This window comes from Danio rerio, chromosome 14, assembly GCF_052040795.2.
Source record: "Danio rerio strain M-AB ecotype USA chromosome 14, GRCz13ab, whole genome shotgun sequence".
Taxonomy (NCBI): domain Eukaryota; kingdom Metazoa; phylum Chordata; class Actinopteri; order Cypriniformes; family Danionidae; genus Danio; species Danio rerio.
Genome location: NC_141034.1, coordinates 6,196,065 through 6,210,000, shown reverse-complemented (window position 1 = coordinate 6,210,000; position 13,936 = coordinate 6,196,065). Strand labels below are relative to the sequence as shown.

Sequence of the window (13,936 nt, the reverse complement as noted above, 5' to 3'; positions counted from 1 at the left end):
GTGTTGTTTTATTGAATTGACATATTTTGTGTTTTGCTAATTTACAGACACCGCAGAAAGTAAAAGACAAGTCTGCTGCAGGGCCTTCTGGGAAGACTCCCAGCATTCCCAGCCTGAGTGAAGTCAAAAGCAAACTTACATCAGCAGCTAAAGAGGTAGGAATTCTCCACTTTTTTCCTCAATCTCAGTTGTCTCTCTGCTAACTGTTGGTGCATTTCTTGTCACGTGCATGCAAACACATGCTGTGTATTAACAGTAAGAAGGTCGGTTTTGCAGATGACGAGATGGTCAAATGTTAATGAGGTGTCTGAGTTATAGGCCGGAGGGGGAATGACCAGCTATATTACATCAGCATATTGGGATTAACCAGCCTTTCGGAGTCCACCTGCTCAATCAGTTCCCAAATGCATGCATTGGGTCTGCAGGCCTGACCATTAACAGTCTTCAGTTTCACATCTATAAGATCCCCTATAAGAGTTTTGGGATGTTTCTTATTGCATTGGTATTTTTTTTTTTTACCAATACTTACAGATAATGTTAAACAACTGTATGCAAACACACTATGATGGTTTTAGAGATGCTCTGATAAACTTTAGTGTAAAAAGGCGATTTATGAGTAAACCGGTTGCCTTAAAAGCAACAAGTTGATTTACTTAAAAATGAATGTGGGTATATCTGTTGTAACTTGGAACAGTTAATGCCGAGTTCAGACTGCAGGATTTTCAAAGTAGTCATGTCACTGATGTTTACACACTGCGTGACTATCTGGGCTAGCATTTTGTCGCTGCTTTGTTTACACTGCAAGATGGATCGACGACAGGGGGTTTCAGGCTTCATGACTGTACAAGGCGAAGAATCGATCTGTCCAAACTACGTCCCATAGATAAAAACATGTTGTATATCGTTTGTTATTAACTACATAATGAGAAAGAAGCCTTTAATGGGGCAGAAAATGTACAAATTTGCTCACCTGGGTTTGAAGGGAATTAGCAGTTTCTCCTCAACTCTTATTACCTATGAAACATTATTATTTAAATTAGTTGCATTTGAATATATTTAAAAGTGCGATTTAGTCATTTAGAATATTAAGCATTCTTAATTTGTGATGTTTTGGACATTCTATAATGCTGGTTTGGTGCTAAAGAAGCATTAATTTTATTATCAGTGTTGCTTATTTTAATTTAAGATTCTATAATGGTAGATACAATATAAAGACTGTTCCTTTAAAACATAAAGCTGCACACTTCTTAAAAGCTCCAGGAACAGGAGAGCGAGATGATTAGTATGTTGTGTAGTAATAGAACTGGAAGGATACCGCGGATGGATTGTGTTGAGCAGATATGATGATTTGTGTCCGTGTGATTTCATTCGGTCTGCTGTAGATAAGGGGGAAACTGGAATTACTGTAAAGGCCACAAAAAAATGCGAGTTCACTGAAGTGCGTCCAACACCCAACGACTCACCCTGTTCATCACCGCGGCAGAGCCCTGGCTCTGAGTCAGCATGAGCTCAACACTTAGCAGAGAGACACAAGTGATGAAAAAGGGCCATTTCATTTCAACAAAAATATGTGTTTCAGGGGAAGCCATTTCCAAAGACGGAACAGAAGTTCGAGAACTTCGCTAGAAGCTCTTTCAAGATCTCTGATAAGCAAGTGAGTATCGACACTTTCATAAAGCACTGTCACACTTATACGCTGAGAAAAAAAAAACAAACAAGAACTGCTTTTCCAAAGTTGTGTGTTTGAGCATATTTAAAAGTGTATTTAGGATTGCCCTAGTAGGATATGTAGGATTGTAGTGGTTGAACTAGGTATTGCAGTCCAAATTCAAAATACTTGAGAGGTTTTTTTTTTTTTTTACGAAGCCCCTTCTTCAATCACTAAGCGCAAATGCAGGTTGCCAAATTGATGACATCCTCAAGAGTCAGCGGATGAGCTGGACGATTGAGCCTTAAGGCTGGTTTATAGTTGACGCTAGTTTACTTGAGAGCGTGCAGCGAATGTGATGTAGTCACGGTGTGGCCGGAGGTTCTCTTTTGTCTGGCGGAGCGCATGATATGTCTTGTAACTTTGTTTACGGCTCCGCATTCAAAGATGCTTGGTTTGGAGCCAAATCTGGCCAAGCTGGGGGAATTTACATGTGAACACCTTTAGAAATCCCAAACAACTGCCTGATGTTAAGTCCTGTGGTATCCGGTGTAGATATTTAAAGGGTCACGAAACACTAAAACACATTTTTTTGAGCTGTTGACAGTCGTATATGTGTCCCACAATGCTAAAAACACTATTAGGACACATATATTTCACTAAAAAGTGTAAATTGGTTGTTTTTGCGTTATTTCAAGCAAATTCGTACTTCCGGTTTGAAATTAATTTTTGAAGCAGCGTCATGACCATGAGATAATAGTGTTGTATTCCAGCATGCAGACTGGACGTCTGTGCCAGAGTGTGTCTTATTACGTCTTACAGTGTGATGCATTAATGCATGAGTAAGGCTTGGTTCAAACCAATCAGCGCGTTCTATTGTGCAACTTCATTAACATTCATTACTGTCACAGTGTTTAGATGACAGAGACGCCACGTTGTGTTGGCAAAACAAGCGTGAAGTGTTTCTTTTATAGTTTGCTGCAGTTAAGTTTTGTTTTCATTTTCTCGCTGTGAGAACTCAGCTGGAGTCACGTGTGGATTACAGTGTACGCGACGCTCGATAACAATAACTTACGTGTCTAAGGAGGATTATTGTTTAGCTGAGAGCTGTTCTCATCTGCAAACGCTGAGATCCGGATTCGCTTGTAGTCTCCTCTTAATAAAGACGCGGCTCTAGTTGCTGGTGATTGTCCTGTCTCTACAGATTTGGTAAGTGAGCGACCAGTGCTCTTTGTTTATTCAGTTTGGTCGTATCGAATTAAGTTAACTATTGCACTGAGTGTAAACATGTTAGCACCACAACCAAACTTTAACCTCGTGTAGGATTTTCACCGCATTTTGTGACCGGAATAACACACGCGGCTTTCTGAAAACTACCTGCCGTGTGCACCTAAGTTTTCGGGAAATGCGGAGGGTTTTTTTCTCTCATTCGCCGTGCGGTATCAAAAATTGCATGAAAAATACACGCTTAGAGCAGTTCCTCGAATCAAATATCTTGTTTGTCGCGAGGGACGTGAATAAATTCCCTGAATGAAAGAGCCAAACTGCAGTTAAAGTCCACCATTTAATAATTTGGCAAATAATTTGACTACAGATGTCCATGTAAACACAGCCACTTTCTCCCGTGTGTGTTTGTTTTGACTCTGAAACTCAGTGCGCCCAAATAGACACTCCCCCCTAAACAGAGCTGGACACGCCCACTTTTCAGTCTTTTTCCAAAGTAGAGGTGTGAAAACACCCTGCTGAAACGAGGGGGTTTCATGGCCCTTTAATGAACATGCTAAGCAAACCTTCTTGTTTTTATGAAAAACAATGCTGACGTCAGATATTCTGCTTTGAAAATGTCCATCACGTGCTGGAATGTCTGTCTTTGTTTTGGTCATTTAACCCACCCTGTGCCAGTTTAGCTGATAATAATTTAGCACCCCAGGTTGCCTTGCTGGAATAAAGTGTATTCCGTTCATTCAGTCAGCAAGGCTTTCAAAGTAAGCATCCTTGACCAAAATGCAACCTCCAGTAGACAGTAGCAGACTCCGAAATGAGAAGCTGATTCAGAGTTCCAAATGAGGTGGTTATTAATTAACGCATAATAAAAATATAAATGTAAACATTAAGTGATCAGGTTACATTTTAACACTGTCCTAACAGCAAGCTTTGTGAGGAGATACCCTGTGATAAGCAATTTGGCTGTTTGCACCAGAGGAAACATGACAGAAAATTAATTACAGCCATTCAGAATCACAGAATAGGGCACTTACTGCACTCCAACAACATGGTGAGGTTTACAGTCTAATTAATACATTTTAAACCTCTTTATCAAATGTACATGCTGAATCACTGATATGTGTTGGTCACACTGATATGTGTAAGTCACAGTTCTAAACTTCTTTTTCAAATGGTTTATTTTCAAGATCTGATGTGAACTGTCTGCTGCTGCTTTCAGTAGTATTGCAACGAATGCCAGTGAAATGACATACAAACTCACAATATTAATTTGGTTACCCTGATGAATGTGCTTGCCGAAATGCGTAGGCACAGTTTTAAGGAATAGCCATGTCAATAAAGATTTTTAAATATTTTTACCACATATTTCAAGTGCCTTGGACTTATTTTTGATGTTCATTCTGATGAATCCCTTATCCCTTACTGACACATTATTTAATCTACCCCTGAGCACTTTTAGTTTGATTTTGGATTCACATTATTGGCATTTAACACTGAACAAAGCACATGAGGTGTACCTGAGGTGATCATTGACAGTTCGTTCTGTTGTTCAGCGGCAAAAAAGTAAAGCTGTTTGTAATATACAAATTTCAGGTGTTCGGTAGAATTTTAATATGGAAAATATTCCTTCTATTGTGTGCCGTTGCTTTTATTTAGACTTAAATCAGCCTTTGTTGGTGTTGTCAGTCTGGCAACCTGCTCTTGCGTGTGTTTTGAAGCAGGTGGGGTGCATACTTAGTTCCAATAGTATCTGGATGCAGCCTTTATGATGCAAGCTAAGATTGCATCACTCAGCGAGGCAATGTTAGACACAATGCACTCAATGGAGTGAATGACGTCACTGTGACGGGTAGGGTTAGGGTCATTAAAAAGCATTGGATGCAGCTCAGATTGCACTGCACCAGGTCTGCATACAAACTCCTCTCACTTAGTTCAACCACTGGGTGTCAAACTTGCATACTGCACCTTTAAGGGATAGTTCAACCAAAAATGAAAATTCTATCATAATTTACTCACACTTGACCTTTTTGTTCTGGTGAACACATATGTAGAAGAAAGCTGAAAACCTGTAACCATTGAATTCCATACTTGCAAAAACATAGTATGGAAGTCAATGGTTACAGTTTTCCACCATTCTTCAATACATCTTCCTTTGTGTTCACCTGAACAAAACTCAAACTGGAACAAGTGAAGGGTGAGTTATTGATGTCAGAAGTTTTATTTAAATGTGAATTATCCCTTTAAAATTTTATGTGAAGCACTCTCTTTGTTCATGCCCTATAAACGTATTATAGGCCTCAGCATCTTAGTGGGCCAGGATGGGGGGTGGCATACTGAGATGTTCCTGCCGCTCTCTTGTTTTTATCAGCAAATGAAATATGTACTGATCGACCTCTTAGCATTCAGAAGAACAGGAGGGAGCTGTCAGGACTGACATCTTTAGCTGTGATTTAAATGCCTCGTTCACTCATTTCTCTCTTTTAGTCTAGAGCTCTTTTTTTTTTTTTTGCAGTCATATGTGTCAGGCTGGGTGTTGACCTAAAATATTGCAGTAGTCTAAAGCAGCCCGCACAAATGGCCACGGTTGGGTCAAAAGAGAAAAATCTCTCTTTTAACTCGAGCGCACTATCATGTCTGCTGTAGCTCCTCTTTTTTTTTTCCCTCTCAGGATGAATTACGCTTGAGAGAGTGCAAATGTCAGCGCGAGTGTCTGTGTGTGTACGTGGTACCAATGGGGTGGATCTTACAAAAACACGGCCAGGTCTCAATGCACCCTAATAATTTTTACTTTGTCATATTATTTCTGTATATTTAAGCACATTTTCAGAATTTAATCTTTTTATCCGAAACAACTTGCGTCTTTTTTCACAGCTAGCTTGTTTTATGTTACAGTTTGGATAGTTTAAAGCAACACTATTTTTTATTGTGTCATTTTACAACTAACATCAGTTTTACAATTTACAACAGTTGAGTTTAATCATTTTTGCAACCATTCAGCTGATCTTTGAGTCTGGCGGGAACACTTTTCGTTTAGCTTAGCTTAGCATAAACCATTGAATCGGATTAGACCATTAGCATCTTACCCAAAAATGAATTTTCTGTAGTTACACTGTTTACTGAAACTGATGGAAAAATAAACATTGTTATTGTCTAGGTCGATATGTCTTGGAACTATACTCTCATTCTGGCGTAATAATCATTGAACTTTACTGTCATACTTTGGCTGGTGCCATATATACTAAAACCATGGTATTATATAGACATGGCACGATAACTGTTTTCAAGGTATACCCCGGTTTGGAAAAGTCAAAGTTTTGAAACTGGCAAAATGTTCCGTTCCTAAGGTATGTGTAAGATTTTTTATTTACGAATATATTTTTAGAATATTTAAAGGTTCCGTAAGTAGAATTCTAGTGGTTGAGCTAGGTATTGCAGTCCAAATTCAAAATGCAAAATAATGCTGCGTTCACACCAGACGCGGAACAAGCGTCAAGTGCAAGTGATTTACATGTTAAGTCAATGCAAACGCGCGAATAGACATCCTGAGGGGCGATACGCGCGAATGGCGCGGGGCGAATTCTGCAAATTGCACGAATGGCGCGGGCCGAATTGAGCGTTTTGCGCATTTGACGTGCTTAACGAGCGTTTCGCGCGAATCTCTCGATTTCGAAAATCTGAACTTCAGCTTTCATTTGTGCCGCGTTAACCAATCAGGAGCTTGCTTTTGTGGGGGCGTGATTGTGACGTAGAACCTGTTCATCAAACTCGGCTTGGCTCAGTCAGAAAGCCTCCGTCATCCAGGTTAAGTTTCTGGAGGAGTTTATGAGCTCACAGAGCTGGATGCACCTCTGAAAGAATGTAGTGGACTCAGACACGACCCTAAACGTATCGACGCTGTTTTTCAGTCTTCATAAAGCACATAAACACTGTTTTTTTTCTTCATAAAATCCATGTTAGCTATTTAGCTATGAAGCTAGAGTCTTCGGGCAGACAGAAGCCCTGCTCATCACAGGAATCCGCGTCTGTTCTGATGTGAATTTGACACGCGAATGAAGCGTGGTTTGACGCGCGTATGAAGCGAGTAAACTCGAATGTTCACGCGGCTATTTACGTCAAATTTCGTGATTTATCCACGCGTTCTGCGTCTGGTGTGAACACAGCATAAGACTTATTTTAACGTTGTCCCTCCTCCGACCACATGACCTAAACACAGGTTACCAGTCAGTGTGCTGGACGATCAAGCCTTATACCATAGTCACACGAGAGTTTGAGCTTGAGAAATTCTGTCGTACGAAGCTGCGAAAAAATGCGGGATTAAACAAGTGGATTAGACATTTTTTTTAAAAAGTGAATGATTGGTCTGGATTTGTATGAAAACAATGTACGTTAATAAAATTGTACCGCTGGTTGAATTGAACAAGTTAAAGTAAATATGTGCATACTTTGCCTTCTTTGATATACTGTAAAATAAAAAGATGTAAAGAAGAACAATTGCCAGTGAATTCACTTAAGTTTCCCAAACTGCTTTTTGCTGTTCTTATCTGTTCAACCTTTGGTTTGGTTTAGCAACTTTTGGTTGGGACAGAACAATAATAATAACTATTGTTATGCTTATTGTTTATGGTATTTTCATTACAGTTTAAAGTCCCCCTTTAATATGTACAACAAGACACAAAAAGATCAAGTTTTGACTGCATAAACTCTGTGGAAAAGTGTGTGTCTAATGCTCGGCCATACACACAACAGCCACAGATAGATTTCAGCAGCTGTGTGACACAATCCATGTGCTCATTTGCATCATCACTGGTGACAGGTAATGCTTGAAATATAAACGCCATGTCTGGTGTCCTAAAAAAATAATAATAATAAAAAAAAATAATAATACTACTACTAATACTTCCCTTCTTAGACTTTACAGACCTGAAACTTGCCTATAGCACTTATTCATTGTTGCTCTTGGTTGTGTAAATTGCTTCCTTGTCCTCATTTGTAAGTCGCTTTGGATAAAAGCGTCTGCTAAATGACTAAATGTAAATGTAAGATGCATCAATTACAGTTGAAGTCAGAATTATTAGACCCCCTGAATTATTAGCCCACCTGTTTAGTTTTTCCCCAATTTCTGTTTAACGGAGAAGAGTTTTTTCAACACATTTATAAACATAATCGTTTTAATTACTCGTCTCTAATAACTGATTTATTTTATCTTTGCCATGATGACAGTAAATAATATTGGTCACTTTATATTAAGTGCCCTTAACTAATATGTACTTACACAGGAATTAATAGTTTGTTACAATGTACTTATTGTGTAAATACATGCATTTATTGTGTTCTTATGCTTGATTAAATACCTGTATGTATTTACATCTGTAGTTAACTTCTGTAATTACATTTGTAAATACACTGCTGACCATTCCCTACACCTTAACCCACCCTTAAACCTACCCATACCACCAAACCTGTTCATAACCCAACCTCTATCCCAACTCAAGAGCACCACAAGTGTTCTCAAATACATTATGAACACAGTAAGTACATTGTATTTATTTTTTGATGCAAGTAGATAGTAGTTAAGGCCACTTAAAATAAAGTGGAACCATAATATTTGACTAGACATTTTTGAAGACACTTCTATACAGCTTGAAGTGTCATTTAAAGGCTTATTTAGGTTAATTAGATTAACTAGGCAGGATAGGGTAATTAGGCAAGTTATTGTACAATGATGGTTTGTTCTGTGGACTATCAAAAAAAAAAATAGTTTAAAGGGGCTAATAATTTTGACTAATAATTTCTAGCTGAAATAAAGCAAATAAAACTTTCTCTAGAAGAAAAAATATTATCAGACATACTGTGAAAATTTCCTTGCTCTGTCAAACATCATTTGGGAAACATTTTAAAAGAAAAAATAATTCAAAGGGGGGCTAAAAATTCTGACTTCAACTGTTTGTCAGGTTTCCACTCTTTTAAATCCACCCTCTATGAATTGTCAGTCATTGAAATGGCCTCCCCGCCAATTTGAGTTTGAGACCCCTGCTTTAAAGAGTCCTAAATATACATACAGCAGCTTTAAACAAATAAAAAAAGCAAAACGTAAAGCAAGAAACATAAACATGGATCAAAATGTATGCATAAACAAGACAGCAAGGCAGCACAGTAGGTTTTGGAACGGAGTTGACATGTTTTTGTGTTGTTTTTTTACGCTCGGTAAAGAGTTATGAGCTCTTTGATGCATTGCGCCATGTGCATCTCTACTAAAACAAGGCATGCGAGTCTTCACAGTGCAGGTGTCCTCTCAGATGTGCAGTGTGTGTGTGCGAGCGTGAGTGTGTTTTCCAGGGAGCATAGCAGGCAAAGAGGTGTGAGACATGTCTTTGTCAAAAAGAGGCACTAGTCATACCCTCTGGTATGTACACCGACTGCACCCCCTTCCTCTGGGCTGTAGTTTTACCCCAGACACTGTGCTAATGTGGAGCTTTTGGTCCAAACTGACTCACGCGGCTCTAATTATTAAGCATCTAAATGAGTCGCTACATCAGAGAAACTCTGTTCCAGCTTTACCAGCTCATCCTTTTTCCCCTCCCTCTCTCTCTCTCTCTCTCTCTCTCTCTCTCTCTCTCTCTGCTATTTGTTTTCTTACAGGTGATCAAAGACCTTTGGAACTTTGTACAATCACTAAAAAAGTAATGGCTGCTCTGCGCTCCCCGTCCAGTCCCAGTGCAGCAGAAGTCTGCGGTTCGCCAGTAAACGGCACTTCAGCTGTACGATTCTGGCCTCTTCCCGTGTTAATGCGATCCGCCTGCTCTGCTCTTCTCTGTCGAGCAGAAGAGTCCTCGGCAGGGGTTACAGATATCATGCATCATCTTTTATATTCTTTATTTTGTTTTTAAATGATGGATTTTTTTTTTTTTTTTAGGTCCTCAATGGTTTCTTATAGTGGTATGCTTTTTAAAGGTGTCTCTTGGTAACTCACAAAATTGTTATCAAACATTTCCAGATCTTATTTAATTAAAATTGGTTAAGAGGGTGGAAAATAAAAATAAAGTGTTTAGTTTGAAGTAAATTAATCCTATTTTAAACTTATGCCTAGTGCATAATAACATTTTCCCCATTTCTCATTATCATAAAGCAAAAAAAGTGAATGAAATATTGTCAGATTTATAGACCATAGAATCATTTTTTTTTACACACTGAGTTATTTGAATATATTTTTTTAATTATATAAAGGAGTCAGTGTAAAATTAGTGGGGAAATGTTTATGTAAAATAGGTAAATGGTCATAAAAATAATCTTTGTTTTTCTAATATAATATATATATATATGTGTGTGTGTGTGTGTGTGTGTGTGTGTGTGTGTGTGTGTGTGTGTGTGTGTGTGTGTGTGTGTGTGTGTGTGTGTGTGTGTGTGTGTGTGTGTGTATAATAAAACAGCTAAGAAAAATATATATATTTTTGTGTGTTTGTGTTTTTTATTTATTTATGAATAAATAAACACTCTAAAACACTAAATATATATATTTATTTAAAAATTATAATAAAAAACAGGCTAAAAACACACACACACACAATATATATAGCGTTTATATATATAAACGCTAAAATATATAAATATATTTTCTTGTGTGTTTTTACCATGTTTTTTATTATAATTTTAAAAAAATTAAAAACACCAAAAATGTGTATTTTTTGCAATATATATATATATATATATATATATATATATATATATATATATATATATATATATATATATATATATATATATATATATTATATATATATATATATATATACATATATATACATATAATTTTAATATTAAAATAATAATAATATAATAAATATATTAAATAATATTATATATTAAATAATAATAATTAATTTAGTATTAAAAAATTATATATATATATATATATTTTTTTTATATTATTATTCATATAAAAATTATAATAAAAACACTACAAATTTGTTTTAATTAATTAATATAAATTCTAATTAAAAGAAAACACGCTAAAACACACACACACACACACACACAAATATGTTTATATGTTGTAATTTATGTTATATATTATAACATATAAATATTATAATATATTTTTTTATATAATTTTTTTACAAAAAGTAATTTTTAAAAAACACACAATCACTATACATATATTTACAGACAACAAGGGGTATTTTTATGACCATTATATTATTTTTGAGACCAATTGTTTTTTTTTTTTTTTTTTTTTTTGAAAAAATCTGATCTTGGTTATGAGTTTGTGAGTGCCACTCTTAAATATAAAACTGATATTGGCTGCTGCTGGTTTATCTCAGTTTTTGTTTTTTTACTATCATTTTTTTTTTAAAGCTACAAAACTCCTGTTAGCTATCTTAAACAAAACACCCCTTTTTTGCACTAGCAGCCCAAGACCAATTTGTTTCTGGCGTATATTTAAAACCATAATCACTGTAAACCGTCCTCCTTAATTTCTTTGTGTTAAGATGGCAGCTGAAGTGTAATAATGTCAAAGATTATTTCAGAAGATTCCGTCTGGTTCTTAGTATTGAGTGCAGCCCTCAGGATCATGCAGATGCAGACGGCCTTGAACATGTCAGATGTACTATTAACTCAAGTGCTACAGACTCTCCCATTTAAATCACGTCGAGAAGTGCGGTCAGAATGTTATTCCTTGTTGGAAAAAAGGAGGAAAGTTAGTCAAGTGTTCAGCTCATTAAACATGACAGCAAGGATGTTTAGTTGATTTGGTGCTTTGAAATCAAACGTTTGGTAAATTGTTCTTTTGTTGTATTGGTTTTATTTTTGCACTAAATCATTTTAATTGTTTTTTTTTTTTTTTAATTAATCAGAATAATCTGTCCTTGTTTTAATTAGTTTGATGAATACTAGTGAAACTGGTACAAATGTATTTGTTTAGTTTTTTTACACCATGTATATGTTGCAAGCAAGCAGTGTGTCTGTTGGAAAACTACATTGTTTGTTGGTTTACACTGAGATCAGTCTAGTGTTGTAGCATCATGCTGTTTGGTTGCAGTGTTAGATTGGGTTTCATGCCTTGGAATGAAAAAGAGTTAATCCATCCTTAGTTAGTACATTGAATAAATACTGAATAACAAATTTTGTCTGTGAATTTAAATAATGTAATGTTGCCTGTCATCTACACTGTCCTTTAAACTTTCAATGAAGATAACCGATGCCCAGTTTACACCTGATATTAAGTTGTGGTTTTGTCCGTTTAATTACAACTCGGGTCTTAAAGTTAAGGTCAGAATTATTAGCCCCTCTGTTAATTTTTCCCTCATTTAATTGTTTAACGGAGAGAAACATTCTTCAACACATATCTAAACATAATATTTTTAATAACTCATTTCTAATAACTTATTTATTTTATCTTTGTCATGATGACAGTCAATAATATTTGACTAGATATTTTTCATGACACTTCTATACAGCTTAAAGTGACATTTAAAGGCTTAACTAGGTTAATTAGGTTAACTAGGCAGGATAGGGTAATTAGGCAATTTATTCTATAAGGATGGTTTGTTCTGTAGACTTTCAAAAACCAAAATATACAAAGGGGCTAATAATTTTGACTTTAAAATGGCTTTTAAAAATTAAAAGCTGCTTTTATTCTAGCCGAGATAAAACAAATAAGACTTTCTCCTGAAGTAAAAGTTTTATCAGACATACTGTAAAAAATTCCTTGCCATGTTAAACATCATTAGGGAAAAAAACAAAAAACAAAGGGGAGATAATAAATCTGACTTCAATTATAACTGGATCTGAAATTATTTGAGCGGGAACTGACCCTAACAAATGTATGCTCATGCGGTCAAATGCAATTAAACTCTCTGCTTTAATTGTCTATTTTGCAACATTATGGTGGTATATGTATATATATATATATATATATATATATATATATATATATATATATATATATATATATATATATAAAGATTTGTCATGGAAATGTTGTCATGACAGACAAAAAGAGGTTGTGATGTTTGTCAAGTTGTCATTAAATGACAGACAGTTGTTTGACAGTTGTCAGACCTCATTCACATTCATGACTTTTCATGATTATAAAGGTTTAATGACTAATTGCTTTAAAAGCAACACACTTGCTTTTTTTAAAGTCAACACATCGCTTTTAAAAGAGTGCCTCCTCTCATTCATATGGAAATTCATCAACCTTTTTGTGCAGCTTCAGATGGGAAGATAAGGAAAAAAAATGATTGGACCCTTTATATCACCAAAAATGTAAGTTATTTTCACAGGTAAACTGAATGTAAAATACATTGAAATTGTGAAATCATCATCACAGTTCTTGGAAAACAAGTCTATTATGAGATCTGTGTACACTTGCAAGTGTGAGAAAACTAAACTTCCATATTGATCCCTTATCAGACAGAAAGCAGATTTCATTCGTTCTTTTTTCTTCAGCCCTTTATTCATCAGAGGTCACCACAGCGGAATGAACCGCCAACCTATCCAGCACACGTTTTACACAGTGGATGCCCTTCCTGCTGCAACCTAGTACACTCATTCTCACACACACACACACACACTACAGCCAATTTAGTTTATTCAATTCACCTATAGCACATGTCTTTGGAATGTGGGGGAGACCCACGCCAACACAGGGAGAACATGCAAACTCCACACAGAAATGCCAGCTGATCCAGCCGGGACTCGAACCAGCAACCTTCTTGTTGTGAGGCGACAGTGCTAACCACGGTGTCGCCCCGAAAGCATTTATAAAGTATGATATTGACTGCTTGAATGTCTTTTAATGTGCTTTTTTTGAAAGGTTTAAGCGGAAAAGAATGCTATTTTTCATCTGCAGACCCTCTTAAATGCAGAAATCCATCACAAACTAAAGGTACAGCAAGGGATTTTTACACTTTCATAATTGTTTTTGTCATTGCAAGCCGATTTAGATTAATTTTAATAATGCTTAATTACTTCTGAATGCCTGGTTAATGTACTTTGAATATGATTCTTCTTGCATTGACCACATGGTGGCGATAATGGCTCATAAAGACAGTGAATTTGATT

General features: G+C 36.0%; 1 protein-coding gene across 1 annotated transcript in view; it reads left to right on the top strand.

Annotated features, from left to right (window-relative positions):
* The window catches only part of npm1b (nucleophosmin 1b), a 52,544-nt gene extending 42,366 nt beyond the window's left edge, over positions 1–10,178 (top strand). The window contains exons 9-11 of the mRNA NM_001166155.2: positions 48–155; positions 1,580–1,654; positions 9,512–10,178. Coding sequence (NP_001159627.2) covers positions 48–155; positions 1,580–1,654; positions 9,512–9,556 — 228 coding nt within the window. The 3' untranslated portion in view covers positions 9,557–10,178. The remainder of the gene's footprint in view (positions 1–47; positions 156–1,579; positions 1,655–9,511) is intronic.
* The last annotated feature ends 3,758 nt before the right edge of the window (positions 10,179–13,936 follow it).